Source organism: Geotrypetes seraphini, chromosome 8 (genome assembly GCF_902459505.1).
Source record: "Geotrypetes seraphini chromosome 8, aGeoSer1.1, whole genome shotgun sequence".
In the NCBI taxonomy this organism is placed as follows: Eukaryota; Metazoa; Chordata; class Amphibia; order Gymnophiona; family Dermophiidae; genus Geotrypetes; species Geotrypetes seraphini.
Window position 1 is genome coordinate 14,601,496 of NC_047091.1, and position 25,657 is coordinate 14,627,152.

At 42.7% G+C, this 25,657-nt stretch overlaps 1 protein-coding gene across 1 annotated transcript in view; it reads right to left on the minus strand.

Annotated features, from left to right (window-relative positions):
* Positions 1 to 2,233: 2,233 nt before the first annotated feature.
* RPA2 (replication protein A2) overlaps positions 2,234 to 25,657 on the minus strand; it is a 40,795-nt gene continuing 17,371 nt past the window's right edge. Inside the window, exons 3-9 of the mRNA XM_033957067.1 lie at positions 25,288 to 25,389; positions 22,591 to 22,704; positions 20,419 to 20,493; positions 17,087 to 17,203; positions 14,656 to 14,781; positions 10,020 to 10,114; positions 2,234 to 4,625 (exon numbers count right to left, since the gene is read on the minus strand). Of these exons, the coding sequence (XP_033812958.1) occupies positions 4,541 to 4,625; positions 10,020 to 10,114; positions 14,656 to 14,781; positions 17,087 to 17,203; positions 20,419 to 20,493; positions 22,591 to 22,704; positions 25,288 to 25,389 (714 nt within the window). The 3' untranslated portion in view covers positions 2,234 to 4,540. The remainder of the gene's footprint in view (positions 4,626 to 10,019; positions 10,115 to 14,655; positions 14,782 to 17,086; positions 17,204 to 20,418; positions 20,494 to 22,590; positions 22,705 to 25,287; positions 25,390 to 25,657) is intronic.

The following is a 25,657-nucleotide window of genomic DNA, read 5'->3' on the forward strand; positions in this document are numbered from 1 at the left end:
TTAAATCCACATAGCAATATACGATATGCTAAATGGCTCCATTAGTGACAAGTCCCTGAAACAAAGGACTTCCTCAGGTGTTAATAGACAGATGAGGACATAAAGTATACACCAATAAGTAGATTTTTAAAAATTATGCGAGACGATCAATTTTTGTAAAGTTGCGGTGTCAAGTCTTTTCAGACAATCATAGAGGAGCTTTTTGGAATTAATGATTCATAAAGGTTGCCAAGTGAAGCTCATTTTCTAAATGACAACTATATCTTAAGTTCCTTTTTCTCTTTTTTTTTTTTTTTTTTTGTAATTTGTGGTTTTTAGAGCCAGAGCTTCCTGTGTGAATTTATGTACAAAATTAACCCATCTGAAGACATTACCCCGAGATAAATTATATACACACTATTGAGAATGTTTTCTTGTCTGGATGACTCAGATGATATCAGGGCAGTAGCATCTCCAGCTGATCCTGTCCAGTCGCATAGTAATAGGGGGGCGGTCCGCCCCAGGCACCATCATGGTGGAGGCGCTGGCACCACTCCTCCTCTCCACACACCACCCCCCCCCCCGCCTCTTACCACTCCCTCCTTCCCTTCCCCCATACTTCTAGTTGTAACAACTTCAATGTGCTCCTCGTGACCGCATCAGCTCCCACTGACATCACTTCCGGGTGCCGTGCAAAGGAAGTGACATCAGACGGAGAGGACGTGGTCGCGTTGAAGTAATGTGACATTTTTTATATTATCTTGGCACAGTTGGATTACTGTAATTCCATTTATGTAGGATTAAGCAAAGGAAACCAGAAACGGCTGCAATTGATTCAAAATGCTGCAGCCAGACTGATTTTTGGAAAGAAATCACTTCACCTCTGCTGAGGGAACTACATTGGCTTCCATTTCAAATGAGAGTTCAATTTAAATGCGCCTGAATAGTCTTTAAATTTTTACATGGACTATTTGTTCCTCTGATGCCTTTATCTCTAAACACCATGAGATCTTTGGGTACAAGAACAACTCATATGAATAAGCTCTCTTTTCCATCATTAAAAGGAATCAAGTCCATTAGTAAAATTTCACTGTACTTTCCATTCTTACTAACTGCGATACGGAATGGACGACCTCCTCAGATTACGTAGATCGTGTTTATCACTACAGATCTTTTGCAAAAACCTTAAAAACTGCTTTTTAGGCAATAGCTCCAATGAATGTTAATGGACGCTTGGAATGCTCTCCCGGAGGAGGTTATGACGGAGACTACTGTTCTGGGTTTCAAACGCAAGTTGGATGCACACCTTCTTGCAAATCATATCGGGGGATATGGGAAACCCTGGTCTCCATAGGGGAACACCTAACTGGGCCTCCGCGCGTGCGGGTCGCCGGACTAGATGGACCTAGGTCTGATCCGGTGAAGGCTTTTCTTATGTTCTTATGGATCTTTCTTTGTGATCTAATCACATAAACCGAATCGAGCTCCTATATTTTTAGATGATTCGGTAGAATTAATCCAGGTACCTCTCCTCCCTTGTTAACAAAACAAAACAAAAAAAAAACCCCAAAACTGTTGTAACTTCACTGGAAATGTCCAGTTAGCTCTTTTGTAATCCGCCTTGAACTAACTGCAAGGTATAGGCGGAATAGAAGTCCCTAATGTAATGTAATATAAGACTAAGGGCTCCTTTTACTAAGGTGCGCAAGCGGTCTTAGCACGCGCTACAATGCCGCGCATGCTAAACGCTAACGCCTCCATAGAGCGTCACATTAGTTGTCATGTACCTTTTCTTTTTAGTTGATTTCCTTACGCATCCAGGATGGGAGGGAAGGGGGAAAGCATTATTATTTATTGAAATTATATAGGTGTTTCTACTTTTATTGGTGAAAGGGAGGGGGGGAGGGGGAGAAAATGATTGTTTTCAAAATGTTTGTATATTTAAAGTGCTTTTCCTGATTCGGTTATGTTTAAATTCTTTGTAATGCACTGTTAATATTTGAAAAATAATAAAGATGAAAAAAATAAAAGTATTTTTCATTTAGCGCGCGCTAAAAACGCTAGCGCACCTTAGTAAAAGGAGATTAGATTAGGCATAAATCCAACCACAGCCTTCTTCCCAATGCACTGCTTTTTAAACACATACATATGTACAATAATGCCCAAAATCCCAATCTCATCCTCGTGACCCAGCATCTGAATTTGACCAAAAGAAAAGAGACTACCGCTCCATCTCAAAAGAAAACCTGAAGTATTCATATTAAAATTAACTTTTATTACACATATCAGAATAGGCATATTTACAACTTAGGAGAAGACAGTACTACAAACAAGTTAAGAATAACTTTTTTGTTCCTTTAAACTGCTTTACCAAAAAATATTTGTTTGCACCCTTATTCCTCATCTCTTCTAGAAAAGCAAAGACCAGCACATGGAGAAGGGGGGCAAATTTCAAGTAGAGTCAAGTAGAGGCCAACTGAATTTCAGTTTTGGCGTTGAAATAAACATGAATTTCGGGCCCAATCCTTGTTTCAGTTTCATCTGAAAATGCTGGCTTTTTCCCTCCCTCAATAGTAAATACATAGGGCTAGATTCACGAACCTACCGTGCCCGATCCAGGCAGGTTCGATGAATTAGCCAAAGTCCAATATGCAGATGGGGACGATAGGAGGAACGCCCCCCATCTGCCGGCACGGATCGCTGGTCTGCGATCCCAACGCATGTGCAGACTATCTGTAGATGGTCTGTGCATGCGTCTAGACCGGTCCAGCTGCGACTTTTTTATTTTTTAACTTTCTATTTTTTTTTACAGACATTTTGCACAGACCCTTGGATAAGCATAAAGATTGTTTAATTTTCCTGTTAGACAGTAGTAGCAAGATTTCTTTTCAAGCTAGTTCTAACTTCTTGTAATGGAGGTTCCCGGCATCCCATTGGTAATAATTATTGTATATGCAAAATAAAACCTGCTCAAAACTTGCGGCCTGACATGGAAGAGCACCCTGGAAGCACGCACTTTTTTTTTACTTTTTAGCCCAGCGAGCCCGTAGTTTTAACCCACTTTAAACCCACGGGTTAAAACCACGGCATCGCACCATCTCTGATTTTTTTTTTTAAAGGGAGAAAAAAAAAATCATCAAAAGAACTATGAAACCCTCCTAAGGAGAATCCCCCTAAGGAACACCCCATAAACATTGGTTCGTTCTAATCTTTCTGGGGAAAGGTAAGGAGTGGTATGTTTATGAAGCCACATCCCTCCAAACAATCCCAAAGATTTTACACTATAACTAAACTTGGCACTTTGCATACTCTGTGAGGGTTTTTTTGTTGTTGTCATTTTAAGATCCTTTCTAAGGGAACCAGTGGTTCCTCAGTCTTCCATCTGCTAGCCGAACAGCATAAACCCACATAACAGGGCTGATCTGGAAGGACTAAGAGGATGTTAAGGTTAAACTGTGCCTCAAGACATCCCATCCGTAGACAGAACAGATACTACAGGCGATAGTCTCACCACAGATGCAGTGAGGCTGTAGTAAAGCTGTTCACGGACTCACTGCCACAGAAAACCTCGCTGAAAAAAGTGACTTAATTTCCGGCATGAACGTTCAGACTCCCAGCTAAGCCCTCCTTATCATTTGGTCTGTTCTTTGCTCAAAATATATTCTCGATTGATAACCGGATTAAATTTGCTTTGCTCTTCCACGTAGGAAGGGTTTACACCTTAAAACCTCTGGCGAACACAGCCTTTCCCTTCCATCTGGCAGTGAGAGCAACAAGGAGACCCCTACAGCCAAGTGTGTTCCTCAGGGACTCACCGATGAGCGATGTACAATAAATACCTTTCTTTGCCGTTATGGAAGAATCAGCTTTTTTTTCCCAGCTGGGGAATGGCAGTAGTTTACCGATATGATTTGCTATACTATTACTTTTAGGGTTCATAGTCGAAAATGCGCAGGACCATCGAACGCCGACAATACGGAGCAGACAATTGCACGCAGGACATCAGCGCACCGGACTGATAATTTAATTTTAAAGTGCTCCGAGTGGGGGTTTGGGGAGGGATCCCTCGCAGTTAAATTAGTACTGTTTGCGCTGCCGTTGGGTAGGGGTGTTGGGGGGGGAACCCATTATAGAAGGAAGAGGCATTTTTCCCTTTTTTTAGGGAAAAATGTCAATTTCCTCTGTAATGTGGGGGGGGGTTTCCTCTCCACCGGCAATAATACTAACTTAAGTGGGGGGTTCCCCCCCCACACACCCCCTCGAGCACTTTAAAAATAAATTTAAGTCTGGCGCACTGATGTCCCTGCACGCGATTGTCTGCTCCGTATTGTCGGCGCTCGATTGTCTCGCGCGCTTCTGTCCCGTCACCACTTTTAGAACCATGAAGGAAAAATAGTCCTCGTCGGTCAGTGCTTAAAAAAATAAATTTGCTTTCGTGAGAAAATATGTGGTTTCGGGTGCAGTTCCATCCTGGATCCGGACCCAAGGGTATTTGAAGGCAACTTTAATAGCATCGCTAATTGTGTCTTGAACAGTTCAGAGTCGCAGGGCAGCTTCCGATTTAGTCAGCATCAGTGGATTTGAAGTGGTCCTCATCCACTGTGGAGTAGATGTGTCCTTCATTGCTAAGGAACTCCACCGCTTGCCTGCGAGAGAGAAAACTCATTAGGAATGGTTTGTGCTATATTCCGGGTCCATTGTTGCAAGGATTAGGTGCCTTAGACACAGGGCTGTGGAGCCAGTACACCAAGCCTTTGACTCGGGCTCCTCTATTTTTCTACTGTCAAGGTTTCAAGGTTTCATGAAAATTTGATTTAATCGCTTATCTAATTTCTAAGCAAGTTTACAATATATATAAAAAAAAAGAGCATGAACATAATAAAAATGCCATTAACAATTACAAAAAGAAAGCAATTACAAAGAAGCATCAACTAATAATTGGCATATTAAAAAGGGATAAATGAGACAGACAGATGGGAGACAAAAGGAAATAGGGTTAGAAATACAATTTGGATAGGAACGAAAGACAAATAAGGAAAAAAAACAAAAGGAAAGGGCTCGTTGCTGCTTAATTCCTTAAGGGAATTTAAAAAGGATACTGTAAAATTTAAATCAAATGTTAAAAGCTTCTTTAAATAAATGACTCTTGGGTATGCTTTTGAAACGTTTGAGATTAGCTTTTTCTCTAAGAAGAGCTGGTAGGGTATTCCAAAGTTGAGGGGCTACGACTGAGAAAATGTCATGCCTTTTGGTTCCTATTATATGAAGGGAAGGGACAGTCAGCAATTTACGATTAGATGATCTAAGACTGCGGGGTGGGTCATATGGCATAAGATATTTATCAATAAATTACATTACATTACATTACATTACAGATTTCTATTCCGCTTGTGCCTTGCGGTTCTAAGCGGATTACAAATTAGGAGACTGTATAATTTCAGGAATATTACAGTACATAGAATCAGGAATATATCAAGTTACAATTGATTAGTCTGGAAGTATCCAGGAGAAATTAAGAGTACATAGTAGATAGATAGTAGGTTGTTGAAGTATCCAGGAGAAATTAAGAGTACATAGTAGATAGATAGTAGGTTGTTGAAGTGGGTTGTACCATGTTTAGGTATAGTTATGGTGGTGGTGTTCTTGTGTGTATTTTCTAGTGCTATGATGAGGTTAAGATGATGGAAAGTATTTTTTGAAGAGATGAGTTTTGATTTCTTTTCGGAATTCTTTTATGTCTATTGAATTGATCAGTAGATTGGAAATGGTGGTGTCAATTTTTGCTGCCTGTGTAGCTAAAAGGCTGTCGTATAGTTTCTTGCGTCGTATACCTTTGAGAGGAGGGTAAGCGAATAGTTTTTGAGTTCTCCTTAATCTGTGAGAGAGATTACGGTGTATTCTTTTGTTTAGGTAGCTGGGTGCTGTACCGTGTGTTACTTTGTATAGTATACAGTAGAATTTGAACTGGGATCTTGCTTTTATTGGTAGCCAGTGTGAGTCAAGGTAAGCATTGGTGATGTGGTCAAATTTGCTGAGGGAGTATATGAGTCTGAGGGCCGTGTTTTGAACCGTTTGTAGTTGTTTTATCATGTAGTTTGGGCATGATAGGTATAGGCTGTTGCAGTAATCTACTATGCTGAGTACTAGGGATTGTACTACTATCTTGTATTGATCTTTGATGAGGAATTTTCTTATTTTTCTTAGATTACGCATTGTGAAAAATGCTCTTTGGATGACTTTGTGGATTTGGGTCTGCATTGTGCAATTTCTGTCTAGTTGAATTCCTAGGATCTTGAGTGTGCTTTGCATTGGGTACTTGATTGTGTTTAATTCCAGTTCTGTGCATGATGGGTTTTTTTCCTTCTCTAATAGTAGGAATTTAGTTTTTTCCGAGTTCAGTTTCAGTTTATGACTTGACATCCATTTTTCTACCATTTCCATTATTATGTTCAGGTGGTTTGTGGATAGGGGGTCTTGTATGTTGAAGGGGATGAGGATTGTTATATCATCCGCATAGCTGAATGATATTGTGTTTAGGGCGTCTAGGGTATTGCCGAGTGATGCTATGAAGAGGTTGAATAATATAGGAGATAATGGTGATCCTTGTGGTACTCCGCAAGGGTTTGACCATGGGTCGGATAGATGCTCTTTTGACTTGACTCTGTATGTTCGAGTTTTGAGGAAGCCTTGGAACCAATTGTGAACGTTACCAGAGATTCCAATTGCATCTAATGTCTGGAGTAGTGTGGGGTGGTCAACTAGGTCAAATGCAGCAGAGAGATCTAGTTGAATGAGAAGTAGTTTGTTTCCTTTGCTAAGGTGTTGTCGGGCTGTGTCTAATAGTGATATCAGTAGAGTTTCTGTGCTATGGTTAGATCTGAATCCAGATTAGGGCAGTTTAGAACAAATTGTTTTAAATGTTATGAGAGAGATTTTGTAAGAAATTCTTTTATTAATTGGCAGCCAATGGGCATTTCGAAGTAGGGGGGGGTAACATAGTCGTATTTTCTAGATTTTGTTATTAATTTTATTGCGGCATTTTGAATTATTTGTAAATGTTTTAATTCTTTCTGGGGTACTCCTGTAAATAAGCTATTACAGTAATCTAATTTCGCAATGATTAATGAATGTACCAGAACGTTAATGGATTTTGGTTCTAAGAATTTAGAGATTGAGTGAATCAGTTGCAGCTTGAAAAAACATGATTTAATTACAGAACTTATATGGTTATGGAAGGTTAGTTTTTTTTATCAAATACAACCCCTAAGATTTTAAGAGAGTCAGCATGGTCCAGGGAGGAGGTATCAAGAAGAACTGGAAAGTTTAGTGCTATTCCCTTTTTCCAACTCCTACTATATATATATATATATATATATATATATATATATATATATATATATATATATATATATATATATATATATATACAGTGATACCTTGGTTTAAGAGCATAATTCGTTCCAGAAGCATGCTCTTAAACCAAAACACTCGTATATCAAAGCAACTTTTCCCATAGAAGATAATGGAAACTTGAACAATTCGTTCCACCAAACCCCTACCTCCACCCCCCCCCCCCGAGGCTACCGGCGTTGCTCCATCACCCCCTCCCCCCGCTCTAACCGGCATCGCAGCCCCCCGAACCGGCATCGCAACCACCCCCCTCCCCCCACGTGAACTACAAAGCACTCCCGTGCTGAAAGCGGCATCCGCACGTCCTTCCTCCCAAGCACGGTCCTTACCCCTTCTGCTCGTTGTAAGGGTGAATGCGAGCTCCCGCCTCTTGCCTGGGCTGGGCCTTGAGCATCTGCGCATGTTCAAGGCCTTCTGGCTCTTGTTCTCTCGGATATCTCGTTCTCGTCCGAGAGAACGAGAGCCAGAAGGCCTTGAGCATGCGCAGATGCTCAAGGCCCAGCCCAGGCAAGAGGCGGGAGCTCGCATTCACCCTTACAACGAGCAGAAGGGGTAAGGACCGTGCTTGGGAGGAAGGGCGTGCGGATGCCGCTTTCAGCACGGGGGTGCTTTGTCGTTCTCGCCGGGGGGGGGGGTTGCGATGCCGGTTCGGGGGGGTGCGATGCCGGTTAGAGCGGGGGGGGGGGGGAGGTGCTCGTACACCAGAACATGCACAGTTTGCGAGGCAAAAGTTTGCTGACTGTTTTGCTCGTCTTGCAAAACACTCGCAAACCGGGTTACTCGCAAACCGAGGTTCCACTGTATATATAGTAAATCTAAGAGATATCTGATTAATTACAGAAGCATAGAATATTTCTTTATGTACAAAATTAGGATTAAAAAAACAAACACAAAGAACCTGAATGAAAAAATGCTGTCAAATAAAAATATACCAAGTTTTTATTTTGGATCTGGTGTCAGAACATTTTTTACCGACTCCTCAGCCCTGCATAGGTAAGGCATTTCCAAACTGTTCAGTACCAGATGAGGCCATAGTAACCACCCAAAGAACAAAAGCAAAAATAAGCAAGCCGGTGGTGGCTCCAGGGCAAGTGTTGTATACTGCCCGGTGGAAGACCTGGATTTGATCATCAGGCCAGATGCTTGTTCCTGCAACGGGCGGTCCAAGTTAGGAGAGAAATATCTATGTCAGAGGGGGAATCCTCCATCCCAGATGGTTATGAATGTTGGTTCAAGACACCAATTCTGACTGAGCTAGAGCAGGAAGATTATTAAATCCAAGAATGCAGGGCAACTATGCGGATACAAGAGCAATGCCATTCTGTATTTATTTATTCAATTTTCTATACTGTTCTCCCAAGGGAGCTCAAAACAATTTACATGAATTCATTCAGGTACTCAACTATTTTTCCCTGTCTGTCCCAACGGACTCACAATCCATCTAATGTACCTGGGGCAATAGGGGGATTAAGTGACTTGCCCAGGGTCAAAAGAGCAGGGGGATTAAGTGACTTGCCCAGGGTCACAAAGAGCAGCGTGGGTTTGAACCCACAACCTGCGCCACTCTAGAAATCAAAATGTAGCAGAAGTGAGCCAAGTATAGGCCAATCAAGCCATTGTGACATCACTGATGAGGTTGGCTCTTCGGCATTGGTGGAATGAGGCATTATGATGTCACAATACCAGCTCTGGTTATCAGAGGCTGAAACTCTTCACACTATATTTATTCAGTTTCTGTACTGTTCTCCCAAGGGAGCTCAGAACAGTTTACATGAATTTATTCAGGTACTCAAGCATTTTTCCCTGTGTCCTGGTGGGCTCACAATCCATCTAATATGCCTGGGGCAATGGGGGGATTAAGTGACTTGTCCAGGGTCACAAGAGCAGGGGGATTAAGTGATTTGTCCACAAAAATACCTCCCTTCTATTCAATTTTCAAATTCTTAATTAGAAACCGTGATGAAGTTTTCTCATATCAGACTTATTTCCATTAATCACACATTTAAAGTTCTTTATAGAGGAGAGGCCTCAGATCCCCGTGCGTTGCCAGTGCAAGGGATCCAACGCACGGGGATCTGAGGCCTCTCCTCTATAAAGAACTTTAAATGTGTGATTAGTGGAGATAAGTCTGATATGAGAAAACTTCATCACGGTTTCTAATTAAGAATTTGAAAACTGAATAGAAGGGAGGTGTTTTTGTGGATTTATGATTGATCTCTCTTTGTCCTATATACATTGTTTTGGATTAAGTGATTTGCCCAGTCACAGAGAGCAGCGTGGGTTTGAACCCACAACCTCAGGGTGCTGAGGCTGTAGCTTTAACCACTGCACCACGTGCTCCCGGTGTTAAGATGTGGAATGCTTTGGCGGGTCAATTGTGACTGTGTGTTGGTCAGCTCCAAGTAGCAGCTAAAAACCCAGTAGTTTGCATTTTTGTGACTTCTTAGTCATTATTTGAACAGAAGAGATTATTTACTTATGAAGATTTTAAGTTTTTAGTTTGTTTTTAACTAATGTGAACCGTTTAGTTCTTTAAAAACAGAACAGAAAACTTTTAATCAATTAAATAAACAAACTACAAGACCAAGGGCTCTTGTCCTTTTGCAAACCCTTGCTCCCACAGCACTCACTTGATGGTGTTTAGGTTCAATCCGTGCAGCTTCTTCTTCAGCTCATCAAAACTCATGCCCTCGCTGCCACAGTAGCTTCTGATCAAATTCAATACCTACAAAAGAGCAGGAAACCTCAGAAGCTGCACTAGTATCAAAGGTCTTATTAATTAAACTCTCGGGCCTGGATTCTCTAACTGGCACCCTTGCAGGCGGCTGCCCGTCACATGTCAATCAGGCAACGGTGCCGGTTACAGAATCATGCTTCCGGCAAAGGTAGGCGCTGGAAATGTAGGCCAGGGTACAAATCTCGCCTACAATGGTATTAAATGCCTTAAAGCGCCTACAGAGGTGCAATTTCAATGCTGATTTTTTTTTTTTTTAGGTGCCTTGAAAATCGGTGAAAAACATCCTTTAAATGACATTTTTCACTGAGTTTAGGCGTCTAAAAAAAACTGGCGCCGTTTTGAGAATCCGGGCCTTAGGACCCAATATTCAGTGCTTCAGAATAGGGTAGGAGAGGCTCCAAATAGTACTTGAGTGGTCCTAGATAGGGGTCAGCCCAGAATATCAAGACACACTTCAGTCAGCAGTGGCCAGCATTAAAAGCAAGACACCGACTGCCACCAGCTGAATTTTACTCCTCTTAATCTACTAGCTGAAAAGATTGAGTTAAAACATTTGCAGGAATCTAATCTAATCTAATCTAAACCTTAAGTTGATATACCGCATCATCTCCATGAGAATGGAGCTCGACACGGTTTACAAGAACTTAAAATAGTGGGTAGAGAAGAAGAAAAAGGATGACACGAACTTATGTGTAGAAGGGGGGAGAGAAAGGGGGGAAGGATAGAGCTACAATTTGCTGAAAAGCCAGGTTTTCAGTTGTTTGCGGAATAACTGAAGGGAGCTCAGGTTCCGCAGCGGGGTGGTGAGGTCGTTCCAAAGACCTGTGATTTTGAAGAGAAGGGATTTTCCCAGTTTGCCTGAATAGTGGATGCCGCGTGGAGAGGGGAAGGCTAGTTTAAGCCTTTGGGCAGTTCTGGAGGAGTCGGGACTGGAGGAGTTGAAAGACAGTGGGAGAAGAGGAGGCAGGATTCCGTGAATGATCTTGAAAGCCAGGCAGGAACATTTGAAATGGATTCTGGAGATTATTGGGAGCCAGTGAAGTTTGGCAAGGAGTGGAAAAGCGTAAGACGACAAACATTCAGCACAGCTCAGAAGAAAACTCCCGACAATAATCCATAGTATTAACAAACACTCTTCCAAGAAAAGGAAAAAAAAAATTGTACGTTATAATGGGGGTTTTCCCCTGAAATCAGGATTTAGCATATCCCAGCATGAGATATTTCTTCTCAGCATCACCACCCAAATCCATAATGTAAGCAGCATGGCAATGAACCACTAGCCATTTCTTTCCTGCTTCATTCACGAACTTAAGAGTCATCGAGCAGTGCGGTTCCTGAGGAAGGGGGTTCACCCCCGAAACGGAGTCCGTTGGACATTTACTTCATTTACTGCTTATGGATCACCATTTCCATTACACACGGAGAAGCTAAGTTCTTACAGCCTGTGTATTTTTGAGCTTGGTTGGATTTGGACACTAACTTTCCAGTTTGGCCCCCAGCTTAGGGGTAAGAGATGAATTCCTTCTTTATTTTGATAATGTGTGTTTTTTTCATTTGAGTTTTTTCACACATTGCACATTTTGCACTAGTTAAGCACCACAAATATTATCCGGAGCAAGCCTGGGGATGTTTCGCAGTTAACACCTTCCTGGGTGTAAATCCGCGACAGCTTTTCCCTGGAGTTTCCAGAGGTTGCTGTGTGACTGAGGGCTTGTCCGGTTAATACTCTTAAATTAAATTATAGAATTATTTTCATTCTTTGCTCAGTTTGGAGTTGGACTTCATCTCTTTTCCTTAATCTTTGTAGACTTCTTGGGGTGAGGGAGGTTCTTTCATTTGTTAATGAACCACTAGCAGCATGGTCTATGGAGGTGTTCTGCTCAGAAAATTTGCATAATATAAGATATAGCACAAAGCACAAATTAGCGAGGAAAAACTGCTGTTTTTACAGAGGTTTAATCAAAATGCATAGGTGTTCCGGATGGGAACAGTGCTAGAGTGGCTGACATGTTTCACAACTGTGGCAGTAGAGCAGAGTAGATCTATTGATTCGATCTTTTAGCCCATCCTCCCAAAGGAGCTCAGAAAAGGTTAGAAATCATTTTCCCTATCTGTCCCGGCGGGCAGTGGAGGATTAAGGCTGGGATTCACTAACCTGCCCTATCGGGCCCGATCCGGGCAGGTCCGATGAATTCAGGAACGAAAAATATGCAGATGGGGGCGATTGGAGGAACGCACCCATCTGCCTGCATGGATCGCTTTATAGCGATCCCCGCACATGCGCAGACCATCTGTAGATGGTCTGCACATGCCCGTCTGAGACGCAACCTTTTTTTTTTTTTTTTTTTTAAACTTGAAAACTTTTGTTAGTTTTTAGCCCTGCAAGTCCGTGGTTTTAAACCGCTTTAAATCCGCGGGTTAAAACCACAGGCTCGTTGGGCGGGGAAGGGCAGGAGAGCTTCAGGGTAGGGCAGGAGAACGGCGATGCGGCAAGAGAGCTTCAGGGTAGGGCAGGAGAACGGCGATGCGGCAGGAGAGCTTCAGGGTAGGGCAGGAGAACGGCGATGCGGCAGGAGAGCTTTAGGGTAGGGCAGGAGAACGGCGATACAGCAAGAGAGCTTCAGGGTAGGACAGGAGAACAGCGATGCGGCAGGAGAGCTTCAGGGTAGGGCAGGAGAACAGCGATGCGGCAGGAGAGCTTCAGGGAAGGGCAGGAGAACAGCGATGCGGCAGGAGAGCTTCAGGGAAGGGCAGGAGAACAGCGATGCGGCAGGAGAGCTTCAGGGTAGGGCAGGAGAACGGCGATGCGGCAGGAGAGCTTCAGGGAAGGGCAGGAGAACAGCGATGCGGCAGGAGAGCTTCAGGGAAGGGCAGGAGAACAGCGATGCGGCAGGAGAGCTTCAGGGAAGGGCAGGAGTACGGCGATGCGGCAAGAGAGCTTCAGGGTAGGGCAGGAGTACGGCAATGCGGCAAGAGAGCTTCAGGGTAGGGCAGGAGAACAGCGATGTGGCAGGAGAGCTTCAGGGAAGGGCAGGAGAACGGCAATGCGGCAAGAGAGCTTCAGGGTAGGGCAGGAGAACAGCGATATGGCATGAGAGCTTCAGGGAAGGGCAGGAGAACGGCGATATGGCATGAGAGCTTCAGGGAAGGGCAGGAGAACGGCGATGCGGCAGGAGAGATTGCAGGGCAGAGAGCAGGGCTTCCAGTCTCTCCTTCAGGTGATCGGCCAGCCCAGTCGGATCGGAAATTTGGTGTTGTGAATCGCGTCCCAGCCTACTTTGCATGCGTTTCACCTCATTTGCATGAATGAATTTGAAGCGAATCGCAGGAGAGGTAAGTGAATCAGGATGGAAATTTGATAGTAAAAGGGTCACAAACCGATCGGTACACGATCAGTTTGCTTTGTGAATCTAGCCCTAAGTGACTTGCTCAGGGAGCAGCGTGGCATATGAACCCACAACCCCAGGGTGCTGAGACTGTAGCTCTAATCACTATAAATATATATAGCTTAACAAAAATTTGAGGGGTCAAAACAGAAAATACTATCACGAAAGACCTACTCCTGGTTCTCTAGTTTGCACACAGAACCCTGCATACCAAATTGCAGTGGTTGTCAATTATTTACAAAGAGTGATTTATCAGTCTATGGCAGGGATGTCAAAGTCCCTCCTCGAGGGCCGCAATCCAGTTGGGTTTTCAGGATTTCCCCAATGAATATGCATGAGATCTATTAGCATACGATGAAAGCAGTGCATGCAAATAGATCTCGTGCATATTCATTGGGGAAATCCTGAAAACCCGACTGGATTGCGGCCCTCGAGGAGGGACTTTGACACCCCTGGTCTATGGGAACCTCATACCAACAATCAAGGAGTTCACCTGGATATATCCACAGTTATTCTGCACCTTACAGCAGGGTTTACCCACAAACGTCAGATATCGTCACCCTTTGTTAAAATAATTTTTCAAGTTCAAAAGTGCTGTGCGCAAAAATAATATAGAGAAATCAAAAATGCTGAAATACAAAATCGCTTAAACCCGTAAATCCTTATAAGAGAAAGTTTCCACCATGATTCAAAAAAATAATAAATGTAGACAGAAACTTATCTTTATGATGTCCGCAACTGTTCAAAAGTTTCCTTAAGAGGGGGTGCCTCAGCTTGATTGCTGGTAGGAGGTTCCCATAGGCTGATAAATCTCCCTTTGTAAATAATTGACAACCACTAGAAAAAAGTGCAATTTGGCATGCAGGGTTGTGTGCAAATGAGAGAACCAGGAGTAGCTCTAATCACTATGCCACACGATCCTCCACTAGATAGCACCATATGCAACCACCAGACCCAGCAGTCACTATTGAAAAATCTGCTCAATCACGATTCCCATACGGAATTCCAAGTACACAACAAACCAAATATCATCCAGTAAAGAGTGTAGACGCCTGCAGAGCTGGGACATAAGAAAGAAATATATGTCCCAGCTCTGCAGGCATCTACACTCTTTGTTGGGCAATCATGATTCCCACACATTACCTGGCTCTGGTGTGGCGTCAGCCCATTCATCTGCATGTCACTGTTCCCAGAATAGCCACCTCCTACCTCTCCCATCCCAGAACGGGCAGGAACACTCTGAGCAAGGGGTGCACCTCCTGCTGAAAACTGAACACATACGGTTACATTCCAAAGCTGGCACTGAAAATTGCTGTAAAACATCTGAAATCCATTAACTGGACCCTTCCACTGCACAGAAGCAACGCACTATCCTACTACATACAAATACTAAAGGTTTGGTACTTTTCTGTGAGAAGCACTCTCCACCCTACGTAGCACAAAAACATCGGTAAGGTAAAGTCTGAAGGTACATATGTATTGTGGAAAGACATTATAGTTGTATACCTCAAGATGAACTTGAAATGTTTGATTAGTCAAAGCTTAGTCCCCAAAGAGGGGTGGGGTTCTTTTTGCACTATACCAAGACATTAGGATTAAAAACGCAAGATAAAAATGCTAGACATATTCAATCACAACAAAAAATGCTGTGGAGAGTTGGTGTTCCTGATATGGACTTTATTGTGAAATCAACTTGATAATCCACATAAAAACACATAGGACCCGATCCCTTGGGGACTTGGACCCAACGCGGTCCGTGTTTCAACAAAAATGTCTTCCTCAGGGGTCCCTGTTAGTCCTAAGATGAAAACTTGTGGAGTATGTAATCAGTCCTAATGAACAGGTTCCGCAGTAACTCCATGTAAGGACCCCTGAGGAAGACATTTTTGTTGAAACACGGACCGTGTTGAGTCCAAGTCCCCAAGGGATCGGGTCCTACATGTTTTTATGTGGATTATCAAGTTGATTTCACAATAAAATATCAGGAACATCAACTCTCCACAGCATTTTATGTCGTTGTTGGACTTTTATTCTGTGGAGACATTAGGGTCAATTTCTTGTTTTGTTTTGAGAACTATCCAATCATCACTCAAGGCAGGAAACTCAATCACTCATACATAAGAGACAGCCCAATATCTATAAACTTATGCTTTGCATTGTCATCACGTCATCTATGAGTTAAGGGGGCCAGTAGACTCAAAAGGGGGTCAATGGTATGGGCAGACTTGATGGGCTGTAGCCCTTATCTGCCGTCATCTTTCTATGTTTCTAATATTAACCTATAACTTGTGTGTAAATACAAAGTCATTTTTTTTTAATGGGGAAAAGATACACCACAGAGGGCTTATGCACCCTGATCATGGTAAAGTATACCACAGGACAATGTTATCATAATGTGTGGATGAAGATGACCATGAAGGACTAATACTTATGCTTGCACTGAAAAAATCCACCTTTGTTGTAAATGATCAAGCAGCAAGTTTAAACATCCGCACATATTAAAACACCCCAACAGAAGAAGAGGTAGTTAGTTCTTGATCAGATAAAATGGTGGTAGATTATAAGGGCTTCAAGCAGGGGTGCGAAACTACGGTCCTCGAGGACCAACTCCAGTTAGGTTTTCAAGATTTCCACATATGCATTAGATGCAAGGTAATGGCGGAATAGAAATCACTAATGTAATGTAATTGTATTCATATTCATTGCAGAAACCTTGAAAACCCAACCAAGCTGTGGTCCTCGAGGGCCGTGGTTGCCCACCCCTGGCTTAGTGTATTTTTTTTTTTAATTTTTAAATTTAATTCTTCTAAAACCAAAGGTTGATAAGACAATATCAAAAAGCTGCACATTATGTTTACAAGGAAAATGTGCCCATGGCCAAGGAAGTGTTGAAAACATGGGTCTGCAGGATCACGGTGGTTTTATAATGCACATTCTTCAAGTGCCTATATCCTACAAATCTAAAATGGAAAGTTTCCCTCAAAATTCTGCTGGTTGAACCAATTTCTGGCCCCAGCTCTTGGACCCTTGTCTTAGTCTGAGCAGCGAAAGGGGGGCCCTTACACCGTCACTGCATCAGATGTTTGGGAAAGAAGGGAATGAAATGAGGATGTTTGCTTTCTCTAGAAAACAGCTGTTAAGCTTTATATGACATCCTGTGACAAGTGCAAGAACCCACTATGTTCTAGGAGTGTATAGCATGACCGTCTGTAGTCTCGGTGTACATGTTGTTCCATAAAAGAACGAGCTATACAATGGAAATATGTACTATACTCCTTAATGGGTATACACGTTACACTTTATGAAAATCCATGGACTTCTGTGTATACATGTAAACCCAAAAAAGAGTGGGGAAGGGACACAGTCAACCAACTGGTTTACATTTTCACATGTGGGGTTGTGTGTTTCCTTTGTGTTGTGGGATATATTCTTTTGTGTATGCATATCATGCCCTGCAAATATTCTTCCCTATATATTTATTGAGTGCAGCACAAGACCCTGTTGCACTATGGATGCACATGTCATGCCCCAATCTGCTACCTTCTCTCAAGGCATGTGTATATTCTATACGTACCGAGCCCTGTGTCATGTTGAGGGCCATATGGCAGTGCACAACTTCCAGCATGTGAGAGATGAATTCGTTCATGTCTTCTACAGGTACCACCTTAAATGCAACCAAGCTCCTCTTATTCTTCAAGGGAAAACAAGCAGAAAACATCAGGTTCCAGGAAGCACACTATTTGAAGCAACCGTTTCTCAGAAACTAGACTCAGCTTTCAATACAGATGTGAATATCACAAAGACTGTGTAATGCGCGTTTAATAAATTCTTCTATGTAGCTTAAACGAAATGTTTGATCTAAGCAGTTCATATAAAAATCACATCCATAAGGCAACCCCCCCATAAAGCTTATTAAAAATATATACTGAACACTTAAAAGATCCTTTAAAATTATTCAGTCATCAAATCTGTCCATCCTCTGATTAGTATTCACTGAAAAAAGATGGCAATTTCCAGAGATATTATAAAGATACACAATTTTAAGGCTTAATATTTCAGTATAAATTACGAGCCCTGTGCAACTATTTCAAATTACGAGTCCTCAAACAACTATTTCAAAAAGCTTAGCAGCTGCATGTTACAGAGAAATAATGTGGACAAAGAATGATGCCTTTACTAGCATCCAGTACTTTCATCAGTACAGGCAAAAATTAAAGTACAGATCTGAAAATTTTCAGAGATCTAAGAAGTGGTCCCACATATTCAGAAACATAGTTTGTCTGCTTAGCAATCTATAACCTTTCTTAGGTCAGGTCGAGAAGCACTGCTATCTATTCTAACTAATATTACATTTACATTTCTAGACAGCAAAACCTTATGGATCAATGCGGTTCACAAAAAGATAAAAACTGGACATTTCCAGTGATCTACAAAACTTGTCATAAAATCGTATTAGTGCGTTAGAGATTTTGTAAATAATATTGATTTTAGTAGTTTTCTAAAATGTAAATAGGAACAAGACTTTGTGAATAAAGCATGCAAATATAAAATAAACTCTCTCCAATTTGTTACCCAGAGAACTGAAATAGCAACAAGATTATAACTTATTCTAGAGGGAACAGAAACACTTCTAAAATATTTTGTTTAGCAGATTTATAGTTTGAGAGGTTAGCAGCAATTCTACTTGCACAGGAGGAGTGGCGTAGAGGGGGGGGGGTGGACCGCCACGGGCGCCGGCACCTTTCCACCCCCCCATGCTACGCTCACACACTCCCTTCTCCATCTTTGTCAGTGCAACTACTCTGGCCTGGCTCCCTCTGAAATCACTTCCGGTTCGCGGGGCCAGGTAGTGATGTCAGAGGGAAATCCAACGTTAGTGCGAGCAGCAGACTAAGACTGCTTATGCTGGTGAACATTTAAAGAGATATGGGGGTGGGAAGGAAGGGCACGAGTGTGGTGTGGGGGTGCGGAAGGAGGGGAGCAGAGAGGGTTGGCACAGAAGAAACAAGAGGGGGCAGAGGAGGGCATGGGGGGCACCACCACCCCAGGTGCCTCCTACCCTCACAACGCCAATGTACAGGGAGGCGATACTTGGAATGGGCAGACTTGGTAGGCTATAGCCCTTTTCTGCCGCTTTTTTCTATGTTTCTATGTTTCTAGGAGGCTTTTCTTTCAGACTGGAACCAAATCTTAGATTGAGGTATCGCTCCTAACTTTTTGGGGCTACTTTATAATAAATACATCTTCATGAGCAGGAGTATTGCATCTTAGGCTGTACCATTTTATTGTTTATAAAAAGAGATTAGGTTCTTACCTTGTTAATATCTTTTCTAGTAAATAGGTGTGTCATTATGGACTGTAGGGTTTCCTCTCTATGCTTACAAGCTGTGCAAAAGAAATTCACTCCATCTTTCCAACTCCTCCTCCTTTACCAGAGGGCTATGCTGCCCCCTTCAGTTTGTACCAAAGCGGGCGATAACCCTATATAGAAACACTTGAGAAAGAGGGACACAAGGAGACTCCCCGAAATACAGTGATCTTGAGGAAGGGCTCTCTGCATGACGGTGTCTGCAGTTCTGAGATTCTTTTCGCTGACATAATGGCCATGAGGAAAGCCATCATGATTGTAAGATCCATCAAGGATGCTTCCTTAAGCGGCTTGTATGGAGCCTGACTGAGACAGTGCAGAATCCCCTTTAAGTGACTCTTGGGCTATGCGGCTTCCATGCTCCTATGTTTAGGTAGCCGCTGTTCTGGGGCCCTAGAGACCTAAGGGGAGGCTGAGCCAGAAGCTCCCCCCTCCCCATCACAAGCTGCGTGGCACATGGCACTAGGGCACACTTCCAGCATCCATGCAGTGCATATTTGGCATGAATTAGGGATAAAAGAGCCTGAGGACTCCAACCCTGCAAGTTTTGAGGCAAAACAAGGAATTTTAACGGTTCTGGAGAACTTTGAAAAAAATTGAGAAATCCAAGATGGCCACTGTGGAAGCATTTTGGCGCCAAACTATGGCTCAAAAAATGGCTTAACTGAAAAAAAACCCAACTTTATACAAAAGGATTTTAGAGGTGATGAACCCTAAAGGAAGGAGCAGAAACCTTTAAAAACATATTTTTCAGACCACCCCCCCTCAAGTTTTCCCATAGGCTGCAACAGTCTTACTCACTGTGCACTGTGATGTGGATGTGCTGCAGCCTGCCTCAGCTCTAAAAGTAGCTGGTTGTGGGAGAAGAAATCACTGCCTCAATGGAACTGTCCACCAAATACTGAAATCTTCGTGCTGCCAGTCGGACCAAAGTCTGACTGATCCTCAACCCCCGTGGACCCACATATGAAAAACTGAGGAGGCAAAATTCAGCTGGAACCCTGAAGAGCCCCGCTGAGCTCCTGTGAATGCCTTACAGCCTGCCCTCAAGCCCCTGCAACCTAGCAAGTGAGCAAATCTTCAATGAGACCAAATCCAGAACTCCACACAAGTTTCCGCAGGCTGGCTAACAGGTACCAACCACAGAGGGATTGGCCTGTAAGCGCCAGACCCCAGTCTGCTTCTGCTCCATGCAGGCAGAGCTTTCCCGCAATCTGGGAAGCTCTGAACACAGAAAGTCACCAAAAACTGCAAAAAAACCAAACCAAAACAAGCCACACACACACGCAAAAGAAATAAATAGAGCAGATCAGAAAGGCTCTTTCCAGCTCATATGCAGAAGGAAAAACTGATGGGGGCAGCAGAGCCTCCTGGTGAAGGGAGTTGAAAAGTTGGAGAGGACGACTCTTGCACAGCTTGTAAGCATAGGGAGAATATCTTACAGTCCAGAATGACACATCTATTGCACTGTCTTGTACTGTGCACTATAACTTTGTATCAGTACTGATGCAAATGTGCATCTATTCTAAAGCTCTTACCTGAAAAGATCGCAGGTGGCCAACCACTTTCACATAAATTCCTGGAGGGATCACAATATTCTCATTGCCTGCTTCCTGGAAAGAAATTCTCATAAGTTTCCAAGTTTATTTAAAATTTGATATACCGCCTTATCAATAGTTTCAAGATGATTATCAATAGTTTCAAGGCTTAACTTGACTTGCAGGACAGAAAATGCCAAAGGAGTAGGTCACTTAAAGCAGCATCAGCGGCTTGGAGTGGGATATGTGACCTGACTAGTTAAAAATGATACATACACCCATTCCCAGGTCTGATTTAATCTGAATATTAAAAAATAAAAAAAAATAGGGGAAAGGAAATTATACCTGTTTTCCAGAATGGGTTTTATCATAATTGGCCTTAAATCCTTAACTCGGAAAATCACACCCCAATTCTGGAGACCATATTTTCAAAAAGATATAAAATGGTTCATGATTGTTAAGTCTATCCCCATATGCTTTAGGCAAAGATCATACTAAGTATACTTTAGAAGAAAGGCAGGAGAGGGGAGATAAGATAGAGACATTTAAATACTTTCATGGAATAAATGCAAGGAGGCAAGACTCCATTGAAAGAAAGGTCTGGAACGAGAAGGGCATAGAATGAAGGTGAAAAGGAATAGGAGAAATTTATGGAAACAAAAGGCAGGCAGACATGTGGGGCAGCCTCCCAACAGAGGCGTGGGAGAGGAACAGAGGATCTCTAAGGGAAGGGTCATACAGTCAATATAGTTGGCCCTCGGTATCTGTGGATTCAGCCAACCGTGGCTCTCTCTCTCTCTCAGTCTTCCACACCTGGTGCACTTTTGCAGCCAGTCTCCAGACCAGCAGCAACAGTCATACTCAACAGCAGCCTGGAGCCTGCGCCGGTCCTTTTTCTCCGACCTAGCCCGTCCAGAAGTTGTCAAGGCAGGCCAAGTCAGAGGGAAAGGCTCGGTGCAGGCAGCCATCGAGTACTGCGGATGCTTGAAATTGTTGCCAGTATAGCGATCAGGTTTCTAACAGAATTTTAAACTACCATCTTTTTAGATAAGAGACATATGCGATAAGCTACACTTCATTGAAAACAAGACCCCCCCCCGGGGCAGGCTTTATGGCCGAAACACATGTGTAACAAACAAACCGAAACTGCAGATGTATACAACGATGTAGGCAAAATTTATTGTGACAACCAAAGTATATTTAAAAACCTTTTTACCAAACAGGGGACCCAACACGGTCCGTGTTTCGGACAACCTTCATCAGGGGTCCATGGTAGAAAAGGGAAGAAAAATATGTCACAAAAAAATTTTTCAGTAGAAAAAGCAGAACATATGTATCGCCGAGAGTCACTGAGTATACATATGTTCTGCTTTTTCTACTGTAATTTTTTCTACTAAAAAATTTTTTTGTGACATATTTTTCTTCCCTTTTCTACCATGGACCCCTGATGAAGGTTGTCCGAAACACGGACCGTGTTGGGTCCCCTGTTTGGTAAAAAAGTTTTTAAATATACTTTGGTTGTCACAATAAATTTTGCCTACATCGTTGTACACATCTGCAGTTTCGGTTTGTTTGTTCCTGGTTGGTTTTTCACTGCAGATAAGGTTGGACCTCCCTTTTCCCTTCGAAACACATGTGTGTCTTAACAGTGAATAAACAGACTGAGCACCACAGGTTGCCTCTTTGATCTTCTTTTGTTCTACCTTGAGGAGATAGAATCTCCTGTATTCGAGTATCGTTAGTGCTGAATATCGCACTTAAAAATGCAAAACAGATAGCTGGCCGCATATACCCAGATATGCAATGCTGGTGCCTGGACATGGCCCGGCGCTGACCATCTGGGAATAATGCTGGTGGTGGCTAAAAAACCCAAAACTCTCACTACTGCCGACTAAATATCTGCCCCCTGGTTTTAAACGAGTGCTTCCATTGTTTTGGCACCTCTTCCATTTTGACGGACAGCTATGAAAAGCTTTACGAGACCAAGGTGAACTTTTCTCTTGCTTCAAAATGTTTAAAGTTTAGTGTCCCATCTAAAACACGCCGCTATTTGATAAGAGACAGATCGCTGTGGGAACAACAAAAGGAAAGATTCATTTCTACTCTCTCACTTCTTACAATTCATGTATCGAGGTTAATTACCTTAAGGCCAAAACCTAAGCCTGTACTTACGTCGGTATCTACCCACTGCCTGACATCCATGGGGGCTGCTGTCATATCATCCACTTTATAGAGAATGTTTGTTGGAGCTTTTTCTGTATGTCGGATTATTCCTATCACAACCACCTGTATTTAAAAGAAAAAAAAAAAGGATTCTTTAGCTGTAACAGGAAAAAAAAAATCTGCTGCTAGAAATACCAGCCTGGAAGCAATGTTAAATCTGAGATATGTAGAAATTTGCGTAAAGACTTTTTGTTGTGCTGGGCTAAAGTTATGGAATTCGCCAGTAGGACAGTTAAGAAAATGTGCCAAAATTGTTCATTAGACAACCGAGTCTCCAACCTATTGACAACAACCCCAGACTACAAGATGTTCAGAAAGGAAATAAAAACTCTACTCTTCAAGAAATCCCTTAATAAAGCTTAACCCCCCTCTTACCATCCCCTCCCTAACCCCAGATCCTACTTTTCCCTCTCTTGGAAACCTTCTCTGATCTAACGTTGTAACCCTTCTTCCATAACTCTTTTTGCAATCCGCTTTGAACCGAAAGGTAATGGCGGAATAGAAATCTGTAATGTAATGTAATTACTGCTTTTTTTTTTTTTTAATAGGGTGTGACGCACCTGGATCGAAGATGTATTGGGAATTTAAATACTGATGTTTTGTCTGTCTCTTTGTATTGTTTTAAGCATTATGTATGTTTGATTTTATGGAAACCGCCTAGGGTTAGACGGTATAGAAATTTTAAAAATAAATAAATGAAAGCATGCAAAGCAGTATAAACTTCTCACACACCGGCTCATAACACAACAGATAAAGCACAGACAACTGCACAGCAAACTACCTTCACATAGATTCCTTACCCCTTTCCGCCATGTAGGCTTAAGCTGTGAAATATTCCATTTTCCCTGTACCCTCAGTATTTGTGCTCTCCGAGCAAACTTCCACAGATGATTCTACGAGTGATGTAGGCTCTTAACAGTTTTCAGCTGTGCATCATTTTGCTCAGCTGAAAACAACCATGCCAACACGCTCCTCCGACCACCAATTCGCAATCCAAGCCCCCCCGCGGGCGCTTGGATGAGGGAGGAGGAAGAGGGGACGCCAAACGAAAAGAGGGAGGCAAGCCATAGGGGGCGCGGAGGGAAAACCACCCCCGAAACCCCCCAGGTGCACGTGGGACCCCCAATTGTCTGCCCAAAGAAAGAAATTAAATTGGGGACAAAAAACCCCTGGGGGTCCCCAGGGACTCCCTGCCCAAGCAGGGGTCCCTGCTGAAACCTGCCCCTGTGTTTGCAATACAGGGGGAAGGTCACCTGAGGTTGCAGACAAAATGGAGGGGCCAGACAGAGAAAATGGCGAAGTTCCCGCCAAAAATGCTCCCTCCATGGCCTGTAGCTAGAGAATGACAAAGGGACAAATTTTTCTCCGTCCCCACAGGAACTCATTTTCCTGTCCCTGCCTCATTCCCGCAAGCTCCGTCCTCATCTGCACACGCTTCAAACACTTTAAAATCATAAGTGTTCAAGGCTTGTGCGGAAAAGGCAGAACTTACAGGAATAGGGCAGGGACAAAAATCGCAGGGACGGGGAAATTCGAAAAATTTGTCTCCGTGTCATTTTCTATGGGCTAGATGGACCATTGGTCTGACCCAATGGGAAATTCTTATGTTCTTAAGTATAGGACAGTCAAGCCATTGTGACATCACTGATGAAGCTGGTTCTTAGGCATTGGTGGAATGAGGCATTATGACATCACAATCTCAACTCTGGAATGTTGCTACTATATTGGGTTTCTGCCAGGTACTGTGACTTGGACTGGCCACTGCTGGAACCAGGAGAATGACATGGGGACAAATTTTTCCCAACCCCCGTGAGACCTCATTTTCCCGTCTCCACAAGTTCTTTTCCTGTCCCTAACCCCTTCCTGAAAACTCCATCCTCATCTGTACAAGCCTCAAACACTTTAAAATCATAAGTGTTTGAGGCTTGTGTGGTAAAAGCAAAGCTTATAGGAACGGGACAGGGACAGCAAGAAAACTTGCGAGGAAGGGGAATTGAGTTCCTGCAGGGACAGGGAAAATCTGTCCCCGTGTCATTCTCTAGTCTATACATAAATTGACAGTATAAAGATCAGTGCACAGTGAAACCACCGTTATGTCCACTAACATTTGTGCCCGCCAGTGCCCCTTTAACCCTTTCAGGACTAAGGGACATATTTGTCCCATAACTTTAAAATCCTATAAATTTTGATTGGGATAGTCTACAGTTCTAAATTTGATATGTACGGATTCCATATGATACTGCCTTTATGTAAACAAACTGGTTCCGACATTCATTCATTAGCGTCGTTGCCAGATTGACGAGAAGATTCACTTGCCACACTGTCCATAAGCCAGAAGTTTGATTTTTTTTAAAAAAAAATAATGATATTTCACAAAAAAAAATCCTTTTTTTGGCATCTGCAAGCCCTTTTTACCATAAAAATGTCGTCAAAACCACAAAAATTGGCCTACGATCCTTATGGTCCTGAAAGGGTTAAAGCTGTCAATAACAAACTTGGATGCCTGGCACTTCATTCAAGCTTTCATCTTGGCTGTAAGACCAGAACATAGAGCACTCAAGTAAAAACTTCGGTGTGGCACGACCCCCAACATCTGCCCCCAAATCACCTGCAAACCAAATTTGTCTGCCACAATATGGTACTCACTTGCGAAAGCTCAACTTCTCCAACGGCAAACACTTCACCGGACTGAGAGGCTGAGAGCAACTGAGAAACAGTGCAAGGAACAATCTGCTGTGACCTGGAGCGCTGTATAATCAAAAGAAAAAAAATTAAATTAAATTCTCCCTTCTTGAGATTTATATCACTGGGCTAGATAGATATCAAAACTGCATATCCAAAGAATCTATACTTAGTAAACTAAATTTTTACATGTACTACAAACATCCTTCAGAGAAGCCAAACAGGCATTACTGGCCGAGTTAGGTAATAAAATGTCTAAATGTTATGAGTTAACCAAGACAAATAACTAGATCTACAAGGATTGTTTTAGATGTATAATATAAGAGATATTTTC